Below are 26,636 nucleotides of genomic sequence, written 5' to 3' on the forward strand. Positions count from 1 at the left end.
AGCACAAAGCTGCCAGTGGGAGCATCCTTAGCAGTTCGGCTCTCTCGGCCATTTTGCCAACTGCGGGCTCTCCTGCCCCATTCCCCACAAACTTGGGTTCCCCCACCTCACACTCCCACCCACACAATGAGACTGACACACCCCTTCCAACACCCTTAACTCTTCATATGCCACAACCCCACCCACCCTCTCCAACTCCTCATGAGCCAACAGTGTCCTCCATCTTGGATGAAACTGATCTGTGTCGCCCCCACCCCTGTGCCCCAGGGCTAGGCAGGGGTTCTCTGGGGCTGAATCCCTGCTCTGACTAGGGGTAACAGGTTCGGTCTCCTTTCTCCAGCTGGCAGGGGTGCTCTCCCACCTGCAGCAAGAGAACTGGGCCCTACAGGCTGAGCTGGCACTGACACAGTCACAGAGTTTAAAAGACAGTAAACAAAAGGCAAGAACAACCAGTCAGTTTTCAGAATGGAAAGAGGTAAATAGCAGTGTCCTCCAGAGGTCTATACTGGGACCAGAATGTTCAACATTCACAGGTGACCTGGAAAAAACAGTGAGGTGGCAATGTTTGCAGACAATACAAAATTACTCACAGTTAAGTTCAAAGCTAACTGCGAAGAATTAAAAGGAATCTCACAAAAGTGGGTGACTGTGCAACAAAATGGAAGATGAAAAGCAATGTTGATAAGTGGGAAGTTATGCACATTGGAAAACATAACCCTAACCATATAAACAAGATGATGGGGTCTTATTTAGCTGTTACCACTCAAAAAAGCTCTTGGAATTTTTGTAGAAAAATCTCTGAAAAATCTGTTCCACGTGCAGTCAGAAAAACTAACAATGTTAGGAACCATTAGGAAATGGATAGATAATAAGAGAAAAATATCACAAGGCCACTACATAAATCCATGGTTCATCCACACCTTGAATACGGAGTACTGTTCTAGTCAGCCCCCTCTCAAAAAAAGGGTATGCAAGAATTGGAAAAGGAAAGGGTATGCAAGAATTGGAAAAGGTACAGAGAAGGGCAACAAAAATGAGCAGGGTACGAAACAGCTTCCATATGAGGACAGATTTCAGTTTAAAAAGACTAGGACTGTTCAGCTTGGAAGAGACGCAAATAAAGGTGGACGTGAAAGATCTATAAAATCATGACGGGGGTGAAGAAAGTGAATAGGGAAGTGTTACCTACTCCTTCACATCACACAAGAACCAGGGGTCACACAATAAAATTAACAAGCAGAAGTTTAATACAAAAGGAAATTCTTTTCCCAATGCACAGTCCACCTGTGGAACTCGTTGCCAGGGGATGTTGTGAAGGTCAAAAGTACAACTGGTTTAAAAAAAATTAGTTAAGTTCATGGAGAATAGGTCCACCAATGGCTATCAGCCAAGATGGTCAGGGATGCAAACCCATGCTCTGGATGTCCCTAAGTCTATGACTGCCAGATGCTGGGACTGGATGACAGTGGATGGGATCATGCAATAACTGCCTTGTTCTCTTCATTCCCTTTGATGAACCTGGCACTGTTGGAAGGCAGGATACTGAACTAGATGGACCATTGGTCTGATGCAGTATGGCCAGTCTTACGTTCACTCAGTCTTTTTACCCTCCTCTAAAGTCATAAGTGGGATAAGGCACATCTATCATGGACAAGATAGCCTCTCTCACCACACCCCACATCAGCACCTGCAATTCAAGGGGACCTCAGCTCTGACTACAGGGTGGAGTTTGCAGGGGTTAAGAATCTTCAGCCACCTGTATCAGCCTAGAGAGTCTTGCCTCCTCTGGGGCCAACCCACAGGGGAGGTGAGTTCTATGGGCCCATGGTGCCCGGACTCCAGCAATATCCAGGGCCTTGGGGCCCAGCACCTCCAATGTTTGGGGCTGGTTCTCGGGCCCAGCCCCTCCTGCCACCCCAACATGCCTCCCCTGAATGTCCCCCTGCCCCCACATACCTCCCCTGGGTCCCAGAGTGTCCCTGCCTCTCTGCTTGTCCCCGGTATCAACTGCTGCCACAGGCTCCTATTGCCCCCCATCCACTATTGCCAAGGCAGGCCGACCCTGACCCTGCCCTTCCCCTCAGACCCTTCCCTTTTCTGGCAGGACCCTCCACCAGCACAGGTCCCACCCCCACCCGCAGTCACCACTCCTGCCCCATGCTGGGCAAGGGACAGACCCATCCCCCACCCCAGTGAGGCTACAGTGAGGGGCAGCAGCAGGGGAGGAGGTGCACGTATGATGGCAGCTCTTCCTCCCAACACCCACCACAGGGGAGGCGAGGAGGCTTCCTGGACCTGAGAGGGACCCTAGGAGCACGTGCAGTGACAGTGGTGCGAGGTGAGTGTTCTGCTGGGGGGGTACACTCGCATTTCAAAGCGCTGCGTTGGGAGCGTTCCCGCAGCAGCACTTTGAAGTTTCCAGCGTAGAGGGGATTAGCTCCGAGCACTGGAAGAGCGGCTATACTAGCACTTTAAAGTGCTCAGAGGGGTGATTTTTCACACCCGAGCCAGCAAGTTAAAGTGCTATAAAATTTAAGGAGTACTTGTGGCACCTTAGAGACTAACCAGTTTATTTGAGCATGAGCTTTCGTGAGCTACAGCTCACTTCTATGCATCTGATGAAGTGAGCTGTAGCTCACGAAAGCTCATGCTCAAATAAACTGGTTAGTCTCTAAGGTGCCACAAGTACTCCTTTTCTTTTTACGAATACAGACTAACACGGCTGTTGCTCTGAAACCTATAAAATTTAAGTGTAGAAAGCTCTTAGTCTCAAAGACTACTGTTGCTCACTCTTCATCAGCCAACAGCCTCTCCACATGGTAAGCAGTTCAGATCCCTAGGCAGACCAACAAGAAATTGTCCTGCAATCTTCCCAATATTCTTCCCCCATCCTTCCCACACACCTCTCAGGTGTCAACTGTCTCTATTCCTCTCCATAAAGTGTAAAATGTGAACTCAAAGTATGAATTTAGACATAAACACTATTTCAGCTATAGCTGAGAGCTTTATACCAAAGAGCTTCTACAATGCAGTTTTGACAAAACTGAAAGTTGAAGATTTGAGATAGCACGTAAGTTGAAAACACAAACTCCAAATATACAGAAATTGTGAGTTAGATTTTTTTTTTTTTGGTGTCTTGAGTTTTTTTTTAAATGGTTTTTTTTTTGTTTTGTTTTGTTTTTGCATTTGCCCTCCAGTTTTAGAGGCTTAAGAGTTCACATTTTCAAATTTTAATCTATATCCATAAGGGCTAGACATTTTTTTATTTTTTTTAAATGAAAGTTTATATTCGCATGCAATCACACCACTCCAGGAGCTAGCTCTATAAGAAAAACACCAAACCTTGTGCGACTTAAGATAGTGAGCACTGACAACAATGAAAATGTACCAAAAGTTGCAGCCTGCACTGAATATTAAGAGGAGGAATATGCAGTAGTTATTTTATTCATTTTCAGTGTCAATAAAAACCTCTACTTTTAAACTGACCTTGAAACTCCCACAGAATTCAGCACCACGATGTCAAATATGGAGCCCTTGATGAAGAATTCAGCAACGGTGATATGGGTCCCTAGCTATACTGAATTTAGGGAGGTAGACTGGAGGGGGAGGGGAGATCACAGTATAGCCTAGAAGAAAAGGAGGACTTGTGGCACCTTAGAGACTAACCAATTTATTTAGCATAAGCTTTCGTGAGCTACAGCTCACTTCATCGGATGTATTCAGTGGAAAATAGAGTGAGGGGATTTATATACACACAGAACATGAAAAAATGGGTATTACCGTACACACTGTAAGGAGAGTGATCACCTAGGATGAGCTAATACTAGGAGGAGAGCGGGGGGGGGGGGGGGGGGGGGGGGATCATCAAAGTGGGCCATTTCCAGCAGTTAACAAGAACGTCTGAGGAACAGTGGGGGAGGGACACATAAACATGGGGAAATAGTTTTACTTTGTGTAATGATCCATCCACTCCCAGTCTCTATTCAAGCTTAAGTTAATTGTATCCAGTTTGCAAATTAATTCCAATTCAGCAGTCTCTCGTTGGAGTCTGTTTTTGAAGTCTTTTTATTGAAGAATTGTCACTTTTAGGTCTGTAATCGAGTGACCAGAGAGATTGAAGTGTTCTCTGACTGGTTTATGAATGTTATAATTCTTGACATCTGATTTGTGTCCATTTATTCTTTTACGTAGAGACTGTCCAGTTTGGCCAATGTACATGGCAGAGGGGCATTGCTGGCACATGATGGCATATATCACATTGATAGATGTGCAGGTGAACGAGCCTCTGATAGTGTGGCTGATGTGATTAGGCCCTATGATGGTGTCCCCTATCCTGAAGGATGACCCATCACTCTCACAAATATTGGGAGACAGGCCAGTCCTTGCTTACAGACAGCCCCCCAACCTGAAGCAAATACTCACCAGCAACCACACAACAGAACCACTAACCCAGGAACCTATCCTTGCAACAAAGCCCGTTGCCAACTGTGTCCACATATCTATTCAGAGGACACCACGATAGGGCCTAATCACATCAGCCACACTATCAGAGGCTCGTTCACCTGCACATCTACCAGAACTCAAATTTTCCAGTGGCAACACAAACTAGTTTGAACTTTCGTTTTCATTATCATTTGGAAACAGAAATTTTCCCCCTTTCTGCCCACTCAGGTGCCAAGAGAATGATAAGGATATTGCCATGTTAACTCAGTAAAACCTAACTACCCATTTCAGAAAGCAGTTACAATCTTTAGTTCAGCAAATACTCCCCATAATATGTGCAGATTCTAAATCCAGAAGGAACCACTATGATCATCTAGTCTGACCTCCTGTATAACACAGGCCATAAAACTTACCCACAATAATTCTCAGAGCAGATCTTTTAGAAAGCCATGTAATCTTGACTTTAAAATGGTCAGTGATGGAGATTCCACCATGACCTTTTGGTAAGTTATTTCAATGGTTGATTACTCTCACTGTTACATCTTATTTCCAGTCCGAATTGTCTAGCTTCAGCTTCCAGCTATTGGATCATATTATACCTCTCTCTGGGAAACTGAAGAGCCTATAAAATATTTGATCATCATGTAGGGACTGACAGCCTGTAATCACATCATCCCTTAGACTATTTATCTTAACACAGGGAAGGCTATCACTATAATGCAAGCTTTCTAATCCTTTCACGATTCTCTTTAATTTGGAAAGAGTTCAGAGAAAAGTATCAATAACCTCCTTGAACTGTGGGCACTAGAACTGGACACAGTATTCCAGCAGCAGTTACACCAGTGCCAAATACAGACACAAATAATCTCTCTACTCCTACTCAAGATTGCCCTGTTTATGCATCCCAGGATAACATTCGCTCATTTGGCCACAGCATCATACTGGGAGATCATGTTCAGCTGATTATCCACCATGACACACCCCCCCCCCCGCCCCAAATCTTTTTCGGTCAGTGCTTCCGAGGATAGAGTTCCCCCATCCTTTCCTCCATTCCTTTGTTCCTACATTTATACATTTACATTTAGCTGTATTAAAATACTCATTGTTTGCTTGCAACCAGTTTACCATGTGATCCAGCTCACTATTAGTAACCTGATCTCTTCATGATTTACTACTTCCTCAATTTTGGGGTTATCTGAGAACTTGATCAGTGATGATTTTACATTTTCTTCCAAGTATTAAATAGTGTAGGACTAAGAACCGATTACTGTGGGACTTCACTGAAAACAGACCTGCTTGCTCCACTATGATTCCCCATTTACAGTTACATTTTGAGACCTATCAGTTAGCCAGTTTTTAATCCATTTAATGTGTGCCATGTTAATTTTATATCAGTCTAGTTTTTTAATCAAAGTGTTGTGTGGCACCCAGTCAAGAACCTTACAGAAGTATATTATTTCAAACACTATTACCTTTATCTCATTTAAAAAAAAAAAAAATCAAATTAGTGTGACAGGATCTATTTTCCATAAACCCATGTTGATTTGCATTAAGTTATTGTCTTTTAATTCTTTATTTATTGAGTCCCATATCAGCTGCTCCATTATCTTTAACAGGATCCATGTCAAGCTGAATTGATTCTTCTGAGAGGAGAGATACTGTCATGAGCAAGCTTCTTTAAGCACCTTGGATGAACCAGATTCTTGAGTTCACTACTTTGACACAGGTTTCTGTTTTTTCTTTTGTGGGTTTTTTTTTTTAAACTAGGAGACAGTTCCCAGAATTACTGCCATTACAATGCAGTGCTGCTTATGATTGCAATACTGCCAATCAGAGACCTTGCAGTAGTTTTGGTTTGTAATGTACTTTTGCCACATCAGCTGCGTGAGGTTATAATTTCTCAGAAAATTGCTTTTGATGCAAGTTACTTTACTAGTTCCTGCCTACAACAGAAATAAGCAGCAGAGCTTCCTTCACAATCAAGAGAAACAACATTCATGACTCCAGACAACATGACAATGCACACCCAGTGATCTTGCATCCATAATTTTCCTTCTTTCCCCATATTATTTCTTTACCTACTAGCATATTTTATAGCTTTCCATATATTAAAGTACCTCATCATCAAAGTCATCTGTTTAAGAAGTAGGGAAGGCATTTGTGGAGAGGATGACACCTTGACATAAGCCAGCAAACTTTAGAGGGCACAATGCTTCCAAGAATGGCTACTGGACACCTCAGCCAAAATACAACCCAATAGTCTGTACTGGTTGTATATGGCTTCAGAAAGCGAGAACTCATGAGAGGGGAGTTTTTTTAAATGGTTGCAGGGCAAGGAAGGAGGAAGGGAATGCCAGACATTCACCTCCTAGTAACATTATAGGTAATAAATGAGAGGCATACAAACACCAATGCCAAATAACCCTGAAGAAAAAACCCCAGCATATCCCTGGTGTGAGATCTCCCCCTCCTCCTCGTCCAATGGACAGTAAATACTTGCCTAGAAAATTTTAGTGAAAAGCAATTCTCACGTGGGAACAGCTGCTCTGAAAGTTCACTTGAAAAATAATCATGAAAGGAATATTTCAGTAGCCTGTCTCAGAGAGAGAGAGGAAGAGAGAAAAAGAGAAAAAAGTAAGGAAAAAACACATGAAATAGATCAGAAACCACTGAATGATCTACCACAAATTACCACTTGCCTAGCCATACCCACCTGTAATTCTGATTAGATTATAAAAGAAACTATGACAAGGGTAGGCTTTCAATGATGAATACCACACTGACAGACACCAGATGATACATGAGAGATTATTTTGGAGACACCATATTTGAAGTTCAATGTATTGAACTTTAACAAGTCAGGAAAGCTAAGATGCTTTGACCAAACTGTACTCAAGAATTGCAGTTTAAAGTCAATGGGACTTGTGCTCCTAAGTCATTTAGGTGCCTAAATATGGGTTTAGCAGCTATGGTTAGAAAATTTTGGCCAGCATTTAATAAAGTTATTGTGAATTATTTTAATGTATTGAAAGTCTAAATAACTTTTCATTGTTAACAATGAAGTAATTATGTTTGATATGACAAAGATGATATGACACTAAGAAAAGTTTAATACAAATACCAATTTTAGCCCTTGATGCTGCAAACACTTATGGACACGCTTAACTTAAAAGGGCATGAAGTCAATGTGACTATCCATGTGAATAAGATTATGTAACCTGCTTAACTGTATGCAAAATCAGGGACTTAATTTTCAATGTAATTTTTTTTGCCTATAGCAGTTTTGTAAAACTCCAATAAGATGCCCTAGCAACATGCCATTTTAAACATCTGAATTTATTTTATTATAAAATTTTAACCAAAAGTTACAGTAGGACAAATTTCAAAATCAGTTTTATAAACCCTCATTCAGGATTAAATCAATGACTTCTTTTAAATCTGAAGAAGAAAAGATTGAGGGGGGACATGATAACAGTTTTCAAGTAAACAAAAGGCTGTTATAAAGAGAAGGGTGATAAATTGTTCTCCATAGCCACTGAGGACAAGACACATAATGGGGCTTAAATTGCAGCAAGGGAGATTTAGGTTAGACATTAGGAAAGCACTGGAACAAATTACTTAGGGGATTGTCTAGCCTGTTCTTAAAAATGGAGATTCCACGAACACCTGCCAGCGATAGTCAAGATAATAGTTCTGCCACAGAACGGGGGAATGAACTAGATTATATATTGAGGTCCCTTCCAGTCCTACAGCTGTATGATTTCCCTGAAATCTCATGAGTTAAATCACTTTGATTAAGTTGCTCTACCCTGACATAAAGTAGCTTTCATCATATCTGAAAGTGGTAAAAGCATCAGACTGATGTTTTTTCATTATAAGAAAACTATTGAGTATGCAGTATAAATCATGCATGCCATTAAGAAAGTTTCTAGGGAAAGGCTCCTCGGCCACCTAAGGTTTGCATAATAAGTTCTGAATATAAGAATCAAAGTGATGCAGTTGTTTATGCTACAAGCTTTTCCAGAACAGCTTAAAACTAAATATGAGGTTAACAGAAATACAGAAAAAGATGGACTCAGGCCAGAAGTCAAAGCTAATTTTGGGTCTGGTCCTGAGCATTGTTTGAGCATCCTCAACATCCTGCTGATATTAATGGATGTTGCAAATGCTTTGACTTCCTGGGATCAAGCCCGCTGAAGCCAACCATGAGAGGCTCCAACCAAAAGAAGTGCCTATAGCGTGCATGGCCTTCATTGCAAGGATCTTGGCATGAAAGCCTGGGAGAGGGCTGCTGGTGGGTAGCAGGAGCCTGCAGCAGCCTCCCCCATCCTATCCTGCTTCCCATTACCCTTCACTTCCTCCCTGTGCCCTTCCCCATTTCGCTTGTCACCATTTCAACCTCTCACCTCCCACTCTGGGAAGGGCCTGTTGCAGCCAACAACTATTGAGTCCTTCCACCACAATGCCAGCTGCTTCATGCTAGCTGAGCACCAAAGGGAGCATCAAAAGCACAGAAGAAAACTCCCTGCTCTTAGGGCTGATGCACAGTGGCCCCTGATCACTGAGAAGAATCACTGCTTTCTCTCTGCAACCCACCCGAATAAGAGATTCGAGCAAGGCAGAAATACTTGACACCAAGCAGCTTTGACTACAACTTTCAATCAGCTTTCACGATTTCCTTCACATTCATCGAGCGGCAGAAGAAACGATGCAAGTCATTCTGTGACTAGCATCCAGAGTTGGATGCAATACAAGCAAAAGTGTCAGTCACCACTGCCATTCCTGCACATCAAATAACGAAGGTCTCTATTCTAACACGGAGTGCAATGAGCCTTCGTCTTTCAGGCTGATTAAATGGGTGATATGAAAATTCTCACCTGACTGACCACCCACATGTTTTGTCTGAGCAGATTGTGAATGCTTCCTGGACGACTGTTATTTACCACCATTCACAGACTATTTCATGGAGAAGAGGCAGAAGAGATAAAAGTTAAGAAATAAGTTGTCAGCCAAACTAAAACTCATATCTCAATGCTCAAGTTTTTTTGTGAGGAAGAAAATGAAGGCTAGATTAAAAAAAAAAATACACTGTATGCATCCAAAAGCAACGTACTGTAACTGCCAGAGATCATTTGTTCTGGTTTAAGAGTTTCACACAGATATGAACACAAATTCAACCTTTTATTCCTTTATTTTGTATAATATTTTTTGTTTGAAACTGTTAGTACTGAATAGTGCAATTATTCTCACTCTAAGAAAAGGAGGGCATCTTTCTCTGCTGTGAAAATTATAGTCACGTTGGTAGTCAGTGTTCTCTGGTCCTAAATGAAGGCAGCTCAAAGACTGGCCCATGTCAACACTGAATCAGCTTTTGGATTTGAGCTGTGAATGCAGCTCTCCCTACCTACAATAAACCCAGCCTGGTTGAAGTAGGGATGTGTAGTCCAAACCCCCAAGTTTTGTATAGTGCAGCAAATGTACAAGGCAGCGTACAATAGGTGAATTGTGACGAACAATCAAGATCCTGTCTTGAAGAGGCTAGATTCCAAAAAACACTTGCAGTTACAGTACCAAATGAAACAAAAACTATAGGACCACCTCACAAAATAGATGTGCAAAAGACTTCTCTTAAGAGATAAACCAAGAGAAAGTTTGTCATATTGTAAGTGAAACATCATTCCAAGCATGCTAGACTGCTTGAAAGAAGGCATAAAGTTAGGAATGGACAAAGGGAGCAGCTAGGCCAGTAGTTCTCAACCAGGAGAAGGTATACCCTTGGGGGGTATGCAGAGGTCTTTCACAGGGTAGATCAACTCATCTAGATATTTGCCTAGTTTTACAACAGGCTACATAAAAATCACTAGAAGACAGTACAAACTAAAATTTCATACAGACAATGGTGACTTGTTTATCCTGATCTATATATTATAGAATGAAATGCAAGTACAATATTTATATTCCAGTTGATTTATTTTATAATTATATGGTAAAAATGAGAAAGTCAGCAATTTTTAGTCAAAGTGTGCCATGACACTTTTGTATTTGTATGTCTAATTTTGTAAGCAAGTCATTTTTAACTGAGATGAAATTTAGGGGTATGCAAGACAAATCAGACTCCTGAAAGGGGTACAATAGTCTGGAAAGGTTGAGAACCACTGAGCTAGGCAACAGGCCTGGCTGGAGCATAAGGAACAGGAAAAAGGCATAAAAGAGTGCATTTACATTTCTTTTTTAAAAGCTGCTCTCCCCACAGCCCTGCATTAGTTTGCAAACACACTACCAGTTTTCAAAATTCATTAAACTTATTCATCTCACAATGATGTATGTTCCACAGAATTTCCATAGCAGTAATGCAGGTTAGCTTTTGCTGTGAAAAGTACATGAGATAGCTAGTTTCATCTGGCCATAAGTTGATAGAGGAAAACAAACTGCTCCAGGCTCTTGAGAAACCACACAGCAAGTTCACTGTCAGTATTCCATTAACTAGGTTCTTAAAGAGAACTTTACCTACCATGAAAGCTTATGCTCAAATAAATTGGTTAGTCTCTAAAGTGCCACAAGTACTCCTTTTCTTTTTACCTATCATTTCAATTATACAGAGCTATCACCCCCCACCCCAACTCAAGCCTAGCATACAACTTATAAACATGAAGTCTCTAAATAAAGCATTTCCACTCTAAAATAAGTCCAAGCTGCATGTATTGAAACCCAACATTTAGGTAAATGTAGAATATAGTGCCCCTCCCCCCCAGCTCCATCAACAGAGAAAAAAAATCAGGTCAGCTGTTAGACGGTGCTTTCATTTCAATGGTCCAACCTTGCAACAGAAAGGACAGAGAGGTCTTGCTCACTAGTCAACAAGACAATCTCTAAAACTCACAATTGTGTGTCATGTGTAACACAGAACTAGATAAATATTACAGCTTCAAAGCCAAGAAAAAAAAAACCCTCTTTCATCTCACGGGACACAGACATCTTCCTACAAGATAGGATGGCAAGAAGAGAGCTGCCTTTTATTTAAAATGTTTACTAATAAACAAGTAGTAAAACCATAACACCTTGAAAAAATATGAAACTGAGTTGAATGGAGAGAGAATGTTCATTAGTTTCCCATTTTAAAATTTAAGAAATCAGTTAAGCAGGAATCTCATTAAAATGTGACTATCCAGCTCACTACATAGCCTAGCCATTTGGTACATTTTCTTGGTAGTGACCCATACATTAGAGCATGAACACTACCACGCTGGCCTGAAGTATACACCTGTGATACAATCTTTGCAGACAAAGAAAGGAAACATTCATTAAGCAACATTAGAGTTACTTGTTAATACCAAACTACTCAAGTGCAGTACTGGTCATGTCCAAGGTTACAATTTAGTTCATTCAACCATATCCTATGTTAATGCATTTAGGAAAAAAACACTGACCTAGGTCATAACTTTAGAGATCTAATAACAACCAAATGAGTGGGGCTACTGAGCACTTTAGCAAAACCATTCTGGTTTATTGGCCTTTAATAGTTCTGTAAGAGTGATAAAGATCGAACAAGAGAAATACTCCATTTCCCAATCAGGAACTCATGCAAGGACATATTGGAAAAGTTCTCAGGGCACACACACAGTTTAGACATGTGTGTGCCCTTAGAGCAGATTACAACATTGGAGAAAGATCATATTTTAACCAGGTTTAGAATTACCCCACAGAGCCTTCTCTGAATTATTGACACTGTATTAAAAATGTGTGTGAAGTGGGCTGTAGCCCATGAAAGCTTATGCTCAAATAAATTTGTTAGTCTCTAAGGTGCCACAAGTACTCCTGTTCTTTTTGCAGATACAGACTAACACGGCTGCTACTCTGAAATTTTTAATACAGTGTCAATAATCCAGAGAAGGCTCTGCCTGGTAATTCTAAGCCTGATAAAGTATGATATTTCTCCAATGTTGTAACACTGTTCTGAGAGTTGATTTAAAGTTGGTCTTTTACTTACTCGCTTTAGGGTTCCACCAGTCTCCAATACAAGCCTTTAAAACACTATGTGGCAACAAATGCGATTTTCTATGTAAATGTAATTATAATGGAGTATTCTATAACATGTCTGGTTGAGCCAATTTACCATGAGGATGCAAGACAGGAAAGAAAGGAGAGCGAGTTGGGGGGAGCACACAATTTACACCCAATACCTACCAGATAATCCATGTACTGGTGAATAGAGAGGCTCTGTTGTTGCTCAGGGGTCCCAAGGGGCTCTCTGCTCCTCTCGTTGGATTTAGGTGGGGAGTGGGTCTCTGCTGCCAGAACGTCTCAAGACTGTAAAGGGTTGAGTGGGTCTGCAGCTATTCAGGAGGAGTTTTGGCTGGAAGGTCTCTGCTGCTAACCGGTCTCTGAAGCGTGGCGTCTCTAACGTTCTTTGCAGGAAAGTCTTTGGGGTGCAAAGGGGAGGAAGCAAGTCTCCCTGGGTATCAGGAAGGTCTCTGTTACTCCTGCTAGGAAGATCTCAGAGGAGACACGAAGGGTCCCTGCTGCCGGCAGGAAGGTGCAGTGGTCTCTGGCACTGCTACTGAGCGGAGGGGTTCCAGGGGCATAGGGTGGGGTCCCAGGGGTGAGGTCTCTGCAGCTAGCAGGGAAGGTCCCAGCGCGTTGGTTATTACTGCAGAGAGGAGGGCTGCAGGGGGCTCCGTTCCTGGCAGGACGGTCCCAGCAGGGTAGGATGGGGTCGGGTTGGGTCTCTGGCAGGAAGGTCCCCCCCAGCACCGCCTCCCCGGGCAGAGGGCGGGTATCTGGGGCTGTCACTACCTCCCTCCCTTGCCGCCGCCACCGCCGCCAGCCAGACTAACCCTGCAGGTTTCTCTCCGCGACGGCCAGCGGAGCGCGCGGAGCAGACGCGGCGGGGGAGGCGCACGGGAGTGGACAGCCCAGCTCTGAGCCTATAGAGCCCGCAGCGCCCTATGTTTCAGGAACTGGGGGGCGCTCTCCCCGCAGCGTCACCATCAGCTGATCGCACACGTGGGACGCCGAGAGGCGACTCTTAAAGGGACACACACAGCGCTCGAGGGGAGGCGTGCCCCGGGCGCGGAGAGGGGCGTGAGGGGCAGTGCAAAGGGGGGGCGGGCTGGGGGCGGTGGATGGACGGCGGGGACCCTGGCTGCGGGCACCGCGCGCCCTGTGCTGACCGGGATCCCGGCTCCGACCCCCATCTCAGGTTTGGGGGAGGTTCCCTCAGGCCGGCCGCACGAGGCAGCGGCGGCGGGTGTTCACTGCTGCAGGGGGACGTGGAGAGGCATGAAGCCCTCCCCGCACCCCGGGGCGCTGCGCTTTCCGCCCGCCTCCCCCCGCCCTACGGCTGCAGCGTTCCCCTGCTTCCCATGCGCCCATGGACCTGGGCGCACGTGCTCCCCCTCGGAGGTCCGTCCGTCCGTCCCTCCCTGCCTTCTTTCTCTCTGCTTGCACCCGGCTGGTGCGGCTCCGGCGGGCCTTGGGGTCCCTCTGCCTATCACAGCCCCACACCGCCTCCACCCCCTGCAGCTCCATCTCCCTTCACTCTCTCCTTTGGTCGTGTCTTGCCCCTTTGCTGGTCTCTGCTCCCTTCGCATAGTCCCCCCCCCGTGTCGCTTCACTCCTGCAGCTGTTGTTGCTTCCCCTGCCACGCCCACCTGCCCCCCAGCTGTGTGTTGCTCCTTGAGCCTGGTTGCTCTTTCCACCCGCACTTTGGATTCCCCTTTGTTTCATTTCCCCCCCTTCACTGCACCCTCCCCACTCGCATGCCCCCCAGTGCAGCCTGGGGAGCGGATTTTTCTCCCACAGTGCTTCTTTTAATCCCCCTTCTCCCTTCCTTGGTTTTGGTTACCCTTCCATTTTATGTTTCTAGTCCCCCCCCCTCACATGCAACCCCAAGGGAGTTGTCAGCCTCATTAATGGTGGACCTGGCTTTTGAATTAGGTAGTAAAATGATCTTAAACAATTCCAAATTGTCATTCCTGTTTTTCTGATTAAATTCTTTCTCCCAGCTGATTTGGTTCACAGTTGTTTTCACCTTTCTGAAACAGTCCTTTTTAAAGCACCAACTACACGTAGAACACTGTTTGTCTGAGCCTTCATTATCTGGCACTCCCTATTAACCAAGCCCCACCCATTCTCCTGACTATCTTAATTTTTGATTGTCTGATCTGGCCCTGGTCCCAATTCGATTAGATAATCAAGGTTCCATTCTACATGGTCTGAACTTTATTCCCTTTGCACATTATAAATGTGAACAAGTCATGATCATCATATATCTAAGGCGTCATTCATTTTTAGTTCTGTAATCAGTTCCTCTTCATCTGTCAGTAGTATGTTCTCTATTGAATGCAACATGTTTTGAAGGAGGAAATTGTCATCTATAATATTTAGAAATGCAAAGGATATTTTAGTATGGGGAATATAAGATCTCCAGCACATCACTCACATTGAAGTCCCCCATGATCACTTTTCTATAATGTGTAGGGGAAAAAAAGCTAGGTGCATAAGGAGGTGATCAACCACTTCCCTCGTGTGATCTGGTGGGGATCAGTTGGTGTCTGCTACAGCCCATCTTCTGCTTTATTTGTTAGGACATTAATCCACATGCATTCAGGATCATATTCTTCCAAATTATCAGTGTCTCAAACAGGTAATACTATTTTTGACAGAGTGTAATGCCCCCTTCCCTTCTGCCCACTCAGTCCTTCCTAAATAGATTATAAAAAATTTATTTTTAACATTCCAATATGGGACTCATCCCACCAGATATTAGTAATACCAACTAGGTCAAAATTTAGAAATCCATATTCCTCTTGTTTGTTACCTAGATTCCTAGCTTCAGTGTACAGTATAAGCAATTAAACAATTTCTTGTCTTCATGTTGTTTGATTAATTTTGTTCCCAACATCTTAATTTTGTTATGCGCTCATATCATCGCTTTTTTTACCCTCCCCTTTTGTTTTAGTTTAACATGCTCCTGACTATGCTAGCCAGCCTGTCCCTGAGAAGACTGGTCACCCTTCTACTGAGGTGGAGGCCATCCAAACAATCCCATCCCATCCCCCTAGAAGATAACGGTTCTACAAAACCAAACCCCTCCACCCTACACCACTTACCTAGCCAGCAGTTCACTGCCAGAATCTTCTCTTCCTTTACTCCCCGTCTTCCATCAGTTCTGGGATCCCCCCCACCCTTCAGCCCCTAAGGAGTATGCTCAAGTGGCCGCAGCCCCACTGCTGTCTGCCATGCTCCCTCAGTCCACCTCTGCCACCTTCTTCTCCATCTACAGTGGCCAGAGCCCCTGCCCAAGAGGCACAGTGTCTGCTGCCTCCTGGTGGCCAACATAGCCCACACTGTAGCTTATATGCAGGCATTAGCAGGGGTGGTGGGGCCCATGGCCAGAGTGGTAGCCTCCAAGACATAGGGGAAAAGTCATTTTCTTCCTGGCATCAGAGGTTACTGCCCAGGAGGTGATAGAGAAGCATCTCTCATTCCCCTTGAGCCTTTGGGTAGTTCTATCCAAACTGCCATTCCTCCTCAGTGCTACTTCCTACTTCCCCTATCTACCCTCAGGAAATTGGTCTTCCCCCTCCACTCTTTACCACTGGGCTGCAAGGATCCCACCCCTCTGTCATGTGCTTTTATTCCATTGGCAAGTTACCCTCCAGCTGTCACCAGCGGTGCATGATGGAGGTAGCCTGGAGGGATTATAACCTTCCTGGGTGCTATCCAGACGAGTGAGGGGCTGTGTCACCACTTACCTTGCAACCTGGAATGCCTTACTATGCTTTACTACTGTACCTCCCAAACTGGGCTCCTCACAAACAGCATGCAGGTCCTGCCCCGAGTGTCTGCGTATAGCCACAGCCCTGGTCCAGCAGCTCTTACCCCAACAGCCTGTCAGCTAACTCCAGCCACATGCTGGGTTCCAGCAGTCTTAGTTACTACTTTCAGGGTGACCCCAACACACACCCAGTCCCAGATTTCCCCCCAAAATGTGTGTTCTGCACTGTCCTGCCCTCTCCTGGACAGTCCAGATAGATTGGGTCCAGAGCCCCTCTAAGGGGTTATGGGCATATAGTCTGCTAAAAGGCAATACCCAAACAATTCACAACCCTGGATTAGTTTTAATTAAGGAATAAAACAAGTTTAAATCCATCTCTTTGTAGTTCTATTGAGTGAGTACAAGTAACAAAGCATTAAAGTCAGAAATGGTTACTTGAAAAATAGAGACAAAACTCTTTCTAAACTTAAACTTGACTTTGTTTAAAGTGAAGTTCTCACCACAGGTTTTCAGTAACATTCCTGACCAAATTCTTGGACCAGTATCTGCTCCCAAAGTTCACTGGCTGTTTCTTTTGTCATCTTAAGCGAAGAGAGAGATGGATAAGGAAAGAGAATCTGGGGTGTTTCTGCCCCTCACTTTTATAGTTTAGTTCCCTTTGAAATGCATTTTCTTGAGGGTTACCCCTAAAGTTCATTCCTGCTGTGAGGACAGAGACAAGGAGTATCGTGAAAGAGGCTTCAGGCTGTTTGCTGAAATGCAGATTTACTTTGTCTCCCTCTTACTGTTTCAAGGACCTTGTTTACTACCTATATGTACACTGAGGTAAACAAAATTCCTTTGTTTAAGACCTGCTTGACCAGTTCTGCCTAATCAGGGATGCATGTGTTTGAACATTTGCCACTCACATCATTCAGGGAAATGCATAACTTTACATACAATGTTGCTACACACGTTTCATCATGATGATTGACTAGTGAGTTATTAGTTTTCAAATGATACCTTACAGGGAATATTCTGTACAAAGATTATTCACTCCTACGCTCCACTGTAATAAAGGGGTGCATTCGGTCACGGGGTCCTTTGTGGTGCTCTACCAGAGATCCTCATTATAACATCCAATGCCAAAGCCTTGGGAACCGAGTTCATCATGGCACCCGGTACCCAGGTTGTAGAGGAGCCCCCAGCCCCTTTAACACCTGTGTGTGGAGAGGTGGAGCTGCCCCCAACAGTATAGCCACCAGGGACACCAATCCCACTCCCAGCTGTTCTCCTTCCACCTCCCACAGTGCAGACATCCTCCCTTCGTTGGGGTACAACCCCCAGGAGGGGAAATTTATTGTCCCCTGTCCCACTCCATGAGGGGCTGTTGTGCTTGGTGTGTAATAATGGAACCTGCACATTTATTCTAATTACGAGATCAACTATAAAAAGGACTTTGAAGTTAATAAGATGCCATAACAAATATTGATGTGAAAAAATATGAAAGGAAGACAGACAAAGGCCTATTGCTATAACTCAAGGACTGTGGTAAGATCATGCTTGGTAAACCAGAAAAACACGAAACTAGACATCAGTGAACCCAAACAGGCTTGTTGGACAGTAGGCCTAACTGGTGGACCAGATAATAGCCCATCCCCTCTTTCTGGCCACCAGAGAGAGACACTGGGGGAGAAAGGCTACTGGAGCAAGATTCACCATCGTAACTCAACCCCCACCATCTCTGAAGATCCTGGGCCTTTAGCATTCTAATCCTGAGAGATGTCCTGACCAGGCCAGAGGGAGGGACTCAAATAAAATTGCCTACTGGCTCCAGTTGAATTCCACCACCACCTAGGTGGAAATGGGATCAGATTTTAAAAAACACAGACAGCTCCAGCCCATTTCAGCAAACTTCCTCTCTTTTGGGGAAAAAGGACACTTATTACTAGAATTGATACCATCTAAGAGACTGTCAAACATGGAGACTGTGCTTTCTAAGACTCTCTCTAGCTAAAGGGAAAGAAAAGTAGTTAAAAATGAAAGTCTTATTTAATACTTTCCATTTCATATGCTTTAACTGTTTTTTCCTTCTCTTCTTTATCTTTAAGAAAAAAGGGGGATGAGGAGGAACACATAGTATGGTGGTGCTGCACTGGGACTCCACCACCATTAAGGAATGGCAAAGCAAACGTCACAGGGACTGTCGACAGGAGCCAGCCAGATGATGACCAGAAGTCCATGGTTACAGGAAGGCCTCGATGGCATGTAGCAAGCCAGACAGCAAACAGCCCTGGCACACCCCTTGATGGAGGGTGCCAGGCATGGTCAGGACCCAGTTGAGCTAGACACTCAATAGAAGCGAACCCAATGGAGGAACCCAATGAAGATGGGACCAAAGCCAAACACTTGCAGAGTGCCCATGAGATACCCACGATTCACCCTGTCAAATGCCTTCTCCTGAGGGACAAGCAATCCAGAGATCATTTACCTAGGGAAAACCTGTTCCTAGGTCTCAACTGAAGCAGAAGCTAGATTAAGAGGGTCTGTTTTGATTAGGAGGGGAAGTGTTAGGAGCAATAATTTAAGAATCCTGAACAGCTGATTTCTGCAAGTGGTCACTGATCACAAATAATAGGTTCAAGATATGGAGTTTGTTTAACCAAAGCTTCAAAAACATTTTCATGAAGATGTATGAAGTATTTGTTTTTGTTTAATAAGTTCAGAGTTCTGCTCCCATTTTTGTAAAAAATGCTTTTTCGTACACACTGAGACCATATTTATGTCACTTTCCCCTGAGCTTGTCCGCTGCCATGCCTAAAAGTGATTTCAGATACCCACTACAACTGGTATCAAATCTTTTTCCATTCACCTTAAAACCTGTATATCCCCAGCTCAAGGCAATACAGTTTAATCCTCTTGGATTTTAAGGGAGTAGATACTGCAGATGGGTTCATGAGTAAAGAATCCCAGGGCATGTTGCAAAAGCCATCTACATTACCCCTCCTCCCACCTCACTCCCCTCATAACTCCCACCTCAATGAGTCTCATTCCCATAGTTCTGATACCCTCCAATCTTTCCAGGCCTGCACCCGTCCCAGTGATTCCCCATCCAACCCCCATGAAGCTCAGTTTCTAGAGGCATGGGAGGTTGTATGCACCTAAACCTTGCCACGCAACCCTCCATCAAAGTAACCTCCTTCCCCCAAAACAATCCACTGCAGGATCAAAAGTCTACATTCCCTGCTCCTTTCCCTATACTCAAGACTCAACAAAAACTAAAACTCATCACTACACAAGATAAAAGTATTCTCTATTGTACTGTCCCTCCTTTTCTCTGCTCTAAGCAAAACCACAACTCATAGTACAGTAGGGAAGCCCAGATTTAATTGCTCATTTGTAGATAAGGAGGGCCAAATGACATGACAATTCCTGCTGCAGAAATCTTGGATGATGCAAGCAATTGTTTAGAGAGCTCACACTCCTGGTGATGGGTTTTTACATGTTTGCTTGCAAGATCATACTGTACGCAATTATAGGGCCAACTGGGCCAACACATTCTTCTACAATTTTCTGTGGAATCCTGCAGAAGTCTCCTGTGACATTACAAGCTTTAAAGGCCTTTCCACTTTTTGTGAAAGAATGCCTGAAAGGCTGCATGTCTATGGATTCATAAATAATGACACATCAGAACTATACCTCAGAATAAACATCCACAGTATGCAACAATTACAATGTAAAACTAGTTTCAGAGTAGCAGCCGCGTTAGTCTGTATTCGCAAAAAGATAAGGAGGACTTGTGGCACCTTAGAGACTAACCAATTTATATGAGCATAAGCTTTTGTGAACTACAGCTCACTTCATCAGATGCATTGAGCTGTAGCTCACGAAAGCTTATGCTCAAATAAATTGGTTAGTGTCTAAGGTGCCAAAAGTACTCCTTTTTTTAATGTAAAACTATTACGCTATGGGCAAGAGCATAATTTTTTTTTTTTAAAGAGCATGAAGCTATTCTAAATTGGATATTTATTTTTAAAATATTCACCCACTACACTTTATAACAGATGGAAAGCTGGTCAATTCTCCCTAGCATGGAGCCTCAGGTTACATTCACAGCTCTGCTACTGATTCCATCTGACTTTGGTTGGACAATCTCAGCATCTCCATTTCTGCATCTGTAAAACAGAAATATTGCTTGTTTGCCTTTGAACTCCATTGATGAAAAGCACCATATACAGAGTGCTGACAGTCTCAATCTCTGGCTCAATGACAGAGAGAGAGAGAGTGACTCTTGAGTCCAGTAATTAGGGCACCCACCTCGGGGGTGGAAGACCCTGGTCCAGTCCTCCTGCTTCATTCACTCTTTCATTATTTATCCACAATGGAATAGGAGACTGATGAGGTGCCATATCAGAATATCGCATAGGCCAGTGATCAGAGCACTCTCCTGTAAGGTAGGAGACTCCCTGTTAAAATCCTGTCTCCCACTCTGGCAGAGACAGAGAGAGAGGACTTGACCCTGGCTCTCCCACATCGCATCTGACCAGTGAGTTAAATATTATAAAGTGAGCACCATCCTCTTCTCCAGCCATTTTTATGAGCAAGTATCCAACTCACTCCATCAAGTAGTGGCTTATATACCTAAGCCGCCTGACGCCAGGTGGCTGATTCCAGTTCATGGATCACTAAGCAGACATTGGTGCCTAAGTCTAGACTGCAGGATAGCATCTATCTCAGAGAGAGAGAGAGGAGCAGGGTTTAGGACAGGTCAGCATCTGCCTTTGGCTGGCTTAGGCACAGAACTGCCTACAGAGCCAGAGCTAGGCATAAACAGACTAAGCAATTGCTTGGGGCCCCTAGTAATTATTAGTATGTGTTTGAGGGGGGCAAAAATATTCTTCCTTAGGACCCCCAAAGAGCTAGCACCAGCACTGGCTGCCTAACATGCTAAGTTTGTGGATCACATTTTTCAGCACTTCTCTCTCCCCATTCATCATATAGGGAGCTTTGTGGATTGCAGTTTTGTTCTTGTGATTTTCTAGGTGTCTTAAAGTTAGGCACCATGATGCTCAGAGTTGCAATGCATATGTCCATTGGTGCATTCCACACTTACTATTTAATGTTTTCTGAGATAATCAATGTTTTTGTGAGCAATTTATCTTTTTGAAAAGGCTAATATTTTAGGTTACCCACCCTCCCCCAAATTAATTTACTAGCATGCAACAGATTAGGAAAAATCTTCTCTCTTTTTTCGGAATTATTCAGGAGTTTGTTACACCACTCTAACAATTGTGGAATATCCACTCAGGCAAAAAACTCAATGGGGCTAACAGCTTCTAGCTGAAACCTCTTAGCTAGAAGCTGTAGCTAAACACAGACACTTCTACTATGCTGGAACTGAAAGGGGATTGGAGCCTCTAGAACTGTGGTTCTCTAATTTATTTGATCGGGCCCCCCTTTACTTCTGTAGTAGGGAGAGGGGGGCATAAACCACAAGTACATATACTGCCATCCAGCTCTGAAGGCAGAGCGGAGAGCAGCAGCTGCTGGCCAGGCGCCCAGCTCTGAAGCAGAGCGGAGAGCAGCAGCAGCACAGAAGTAAGGGTGGCAGTGTGAAAAAAGTGATATTTGTCACTATCACTTTTCACAGTGGATTTAGATCCTCATTGCCACCCTTACTTCTGCGCTACTGCTGCCACCCAGGGCTGACAGCCAGAGACCCACTGCCTCCACATGGGGGATTGGGTCTGCGGCAGCCCGCCCTGGGGCAGTGGGACTCCAGCTGCCCTCTTTATCCCCACCTCCCTGGTGTGCATGGCCCTTCTGCAGGAGTCCTAGCCACCTGGGGCTGACAACCAGAGTTCTTAAAAAAAAAAAAAAAATTGCACACAGCTCATGTCTCCCTTAACATCTCCCAAACCTCCCTTGGGAGACCCACCCAATAGTTTGAGAACTGATGCTCTAGAACTTGCATTAAAGAAAAAAATTAAAGCTTGAATGCTTGAAATGTTCAGTTGATTGAACACACTGAGGCATGCTGTAAATCCGATAAGCCAAAAATGTGAGAGAGTGCCATTCTGATATACACAAAAGGAAAAAATAGAAAGACTCCAAAACTATTCCCTTCTCCTTCTAGTCATATACATGAAGATGGTTCAGAAACTGAATGAAAGGTGAGTGGAAAATCAAGAAGAATTGTCCCACCTATGGACTAGAACTTGGTCAAGAAGGAAAAGGCATGGCAGAAGCTTATATTAGTCCCTTCATCCAATATCAGCAGCAAAATTCTTTTGGTTATTACATAATCCCCAGCTGCAACCATTTTAGGATAGTAAATGAAGATGAACCCAGCACAATAACATTTTTAAACAGAATGCAAGCACCATTCAAATATACTCGTTTTTATGTATATCATCTATATAAAAAACAGGATAGTGATCTGTCTCTCATGGACTTCAATCTATGGCTGAAAAGCACTAAATCTTATTGTTGTTTTGAACTTGCAAGAGAGCCCATAATCTTATCTCAGCTGTAAATCAACCTTTTAGAGGGAAGCTACAGATACTACATTGATCTACAACTTACACATTAATGATAGCTTTGTTCACAGAGAAAATTCCACAACAGGGGAGAAAAAAATGCATCAGGGAGATGCTTTAATCTCAGCAGTGAAAAGATCAAAATGTCTTTTTGATGGGTAAAAAACTTAGCATTGCAGACTATTGCCACCAAGTAACTAGCAGCTCCAGAAGCTGAAGAATAATCCACAGAAACATGGGCAAGTTCAACTGAGCACTTCTTGCATATTTGTAGTCACAATTTTCTTTTTTTACAGATGTTTCCTACAAATCCAGGTAACTTCTCAGCAAGAATATCCTACTAAGCTTTCTCATATTGTATGCAATTTGGGACTGATCTGCAAATGTGCTGATTGCCTCCTGTCATCAACTGTGATTTACTTCAGTATGAGTTGACTGTCAAATGCTCAGCACCTTGCAGATTCAGGCCTTTAGGGTACTAGCAAGCTACAAATTCTAAAGACAGATTGAATTGTTTGTATAATTAGTTTATGCAGTGTAGTTGCCGCTCTGCAATCCCAGGATATTGGGAAGTCAAGGTGGATCCAATAAAAGATTCTCACACACCTAGTCCCTTATCATTAGCTTTTTAGTTACTAAATGATGAGGTATGAAGTCAAAATGCAGAGGCCAATGCAACACAAGAGAATGCCAATGCTTGTATTTCCAGCCACAGCTGAAAGGCATTATAATTGGTTCAAAACCAATTTCAAGTGAGGTAATTACTACAAACAGCTTATTCAGCAAGCAACACCTTGAAAGGTAATCGATGGTCAACACTGCTTAATTTGTAATGGGGCTATGAACTGTCAAGCCTAGAGGTGCTGGGGCTCAGCCCTGGCACAAATTAAGCCCCGATGGTCAGACATTGATTGCTTACTATAACCATAGCACTTTCATTTGGGGTCTCAAAAGTTAAGCAGGTTCAGGCCAGGTCAGTACTCGAATGAAAAACTTACCAAGAAATCCTGTGAGCTGCAGGAAGTGATGCTATTCAGTTAACAGGTGGCACGCTCCCTTAAGTGAATATGAAGGGATGTTCCATGGGCCACTGCTGCTAAAGATGCCTTAGAGCAAAGAGGTCTTGCAGAAGATCCCAGGATTCAGAGAATAGGTTTAAGTTGTTTCTCCTTGGTAGGGTGTTTCATGGAGTGTACAGTATTTGTATTATGATAGCATCTTGGAGCCTAGTCCAGGACCAGGACCGTATAGTATCTAGCACAAACTCAGAACAAAAAGAGTGTGTCGCTGGCCTAAAGAGCTTACAATACACTACGTACAAATGCCATCTTCCACGCTGAGAATGGGGGAGTTTTAGGATCTTTCCAATGTCATCTTTTATACAAAGCAAATGCTGTGACATATGACACTATGGAGTTGTGCACATCAAGGCGAAAGTGAACAAACGTGTGAAGAGAAAGCCACATTATCAAACACCTCATGAGACAGGACTAAACTTCATTTGGTAGAGTCTCATATGATGATTATAGTTGTTGTTGTTAAATGTTTATATTTCAATAGCACCTACAGGTCCAGCCCCATTATAATAGGCACTGACCAAACATATAACAAAGACATGGTTCCTGCCTGTAATGGGGTTCACTTACTGCTGGGTGCCTGCTTGTGGTTGGGTCTGAGGATTAGCTCCACTCAGGTCTGATGCCCTTTTCCTCCCACTGTGCCCTGCCCCCTGGACTCAAGTGCTCCCTTTTCATGACTCAGCCCTCCAGGCAAGTCACTATACCACCTTCCCCTTCCAAAGTATCAAAATCCCACTAGATCAGCTGTCCTCAGACCACTCCAGACAGTCTGCAACTCCAGGTTTCTTGCCAAACTCTGTAGCCCCAAACACACCTTCCTTGTCCCAAGGAGTGACTGCAGACTACTCCCCCTGCATAACTCATCTGTTCTCAGCTTCCTCCATCCTTCCCAGCTGTGTTCCCTCTTCACTTAGTGCTTGTCCTGCAAGCCTAAATCTTCTCCAAGGTGCAGTCTACAGGTTAATTGACCTAATTTAACCTGCTCTGCCTTGTGTGGGTGGATACCCCATCACACTCCCCGAAAGAGTTTACATTTAAATATGCAAAAAGAAAAGGAGTACTTGTGGCACCTTAGAGACTAACCAATTTATTTGAGCATGAGCTTTCGTGAGCTACAGCTCACTTCATCGGATGCTCATGCTCAAATAAATTGGTTAGTCTCTAAGGTGCCACAAGTACTCCTTTTCTTTTTGCGAATACAGACTAACACGGCTGTTACTCTGAAACCTGCCATTTAAATATGATACTCCTCCCAAACATATTTATTATCATCCCTTCAAACCCCATTCTTATCTTTACTTTTCTTTCTTTCTTTCTTTTTTGATTCTCACTTCAAACAGTGGTATAAAGTGAATTTCCATGCTTTAAATGACAGGTTTCAGAGTAGCAGCTATGTTAGTCTGTATTCGCAAAAAGAAAAGGAGTACTTGTGGCACCTTAGAGACTAACCAATTTATTTGAGCATAAGCTTTTGTGAGCTACAGCTCACTTCATCGGATGCATTCAGTGTAGTGTTTAGTCTCTAAGGTGCCACAAGTACTTCTTTTCTTCATGCTTTAAATGTAATTTTTATATTGCCTTTTTTTTTTTGAGGAATGCAATATACATAACAGAAGATCTGTTGAAGAAGAGCTCACCAGCTTCAACCAACACAAACCACAAATGAAGTAGGCATGAAATAGGCACCAATGTGTCTATTGGTCATGTTCATTAAATCATGAGATTTCCAGAATAAAGTTGTCCTTTCTGTCTGCTTCTTTCCTTGTTGCCTCCCCCTTTTTTTTCCTTGATGTAGAATGACCAGGGTAGAAACAGAGGGACTTTTGTACACGTTTAGCTGAGTGTGAAGGGAGCTGTAAAATGTTCTGGCAATCAGGTCTTAGTTGACTGGAATTCAGATTATTCATTGAGTGCCCTCATTGTCTGCTGAAACCTGGCAGATGAAAAATCCACCATAACAGAACATATGGTATAGAATTCCTTGTCTTAAAACTGAGTTCTGAGGTGCCTTTTCTTAATAAGACAGGACTGCCAGGGTCATTTTAAACCATGAGTCTATGTTAGGGGGACCATGAGACATCCATTGTTTCTCATGATTTTATGATTGTATAATCTGGTCTTGCAACTTGTGCACAGTATCAACTTTTAAATTATAAATAATCACTACCTGCAGGAATTACCATAGCACCTTCTACGTAAAGGACATCTTTCATAAATTAAAGTACCTTGTTCCAGAATTTTGAATCAATGGACATTTCCAGAAGAGCAGGAGTTAAGTCTCATTCAGGATTTTTCCTCTTATGACTTATTGTTTGTATTGCACTAGTACCAAAGGCTGTAATCAGGATTAGGACTCCATTGTTCTAGGTACTGTACCAAGACAGATTTATGGAGATTTAAACAGATTAATGACCTATTAATATTGAAATTAGAAGAGGTCTGCTGAGCTTTGATACACAAGCTATGTTCCTATAAGTTTGGCAAGCTTCAAGTCAGTGCAAAAATATTTATATGGTTTGGTTTTTGGATCAAAATGATTAGAAAATGCTTTGTTTTTCCACAGACAATTTTGACTTATTGTCAAAAAACTGAAAACTAAAAAAATTCAGCCAAAAACCAGAAGTTTTGAGATAAAAGTTTTCACCGAAAACTAAAACTTTTCCCTGGAAAGTGAACAGTTTTTATGGAATTTTTTCATCCAGCTCTGTTCTGGGATGACCTAAATAAATAATGTGATTTTTGTTTATTATGAAGTAGCATCTATTCCATTCTGTTAATTGATAGTTTTTACTGATGTACAGTGCCCATATGGCTTCG

The 26,636-nt window shown here is 43.2% G+C and overlaps 1 protein-coding gene and 2 long non-coding RNA genes across 12 annotated transcripts in view; 1 reads left to right on the plus strand and 2 right to left on the minus strand.

Annotated features, from left to right (window-relative positions):
- The window catches only part of ARL15 (ADP ribosylation factor like GTPase 15), a 334,164-nt gene extending 320,657 nt beyond the window's left edge, over positions 1-13,507 (minus strand). For 2 of the 10 annotated variants that reach the window (XM_037902790.2, XM_043547417.1), the window contains exon 1: positions 12,628-13,440. In XM_037902790.2, the coding sequence (XP_037758718.1) occupies positions 12,628-12,639 (12 nt within the window). In that variant the 5' untranslated portion in view covers positions 12,640-13,440. Of the gene's footprint in view, positions 1-12,627 lie in introns of all 10 variants that reach the window. The other 8 variants (XM_043547420.1, XM_043547419.1, XM_043547424.1 and 5 more) reach the window with 7 other exon arrangements.
- LOC122465993 lies at positions 13,488-19,921 on the plus strand. The gene is made up of 3 exons (XR_006291170.1): positions 13,488-13,642; positions 15,030-15,088; positions 18,313-19,921. It is a non-coding gene; the product is annotated as an uncharacterized LOC122465993 (long non-coding RNA).
- Positions 19,922-20,168: 247 nt separating this feature from the next.
- Positions 20,169-24,926, minus strand: LOC122465992. The gene is made up of 3 exons (XR_006291169.1): positions 24,634-24,926; positions 20,519-20,648; positions 20,169-20,376 (listed from the first exon to the last, which is right to left on the minus strand). It is a non-coding gene; the product is annotated as an uncharacterized LOC122465992 (long non-coding RNA).
- Positions 24,927-26,636: the final 1,710 nt, after the last annotated feature.

Source organism: Chelonia mydas, chromosome 5 (genome assembly GCF_015237465.2).
Source record: "Chelonia mydas isolate rCheMyd1 chromosome 5, rCheMyd1.pri.v2, whole genome shotgun sequence".
Lineage (NCBI taxonomy): Eukaryota > Metazoa > Chordata > Testudines > Cheloniidae > Chelonia > Chelonia mydas.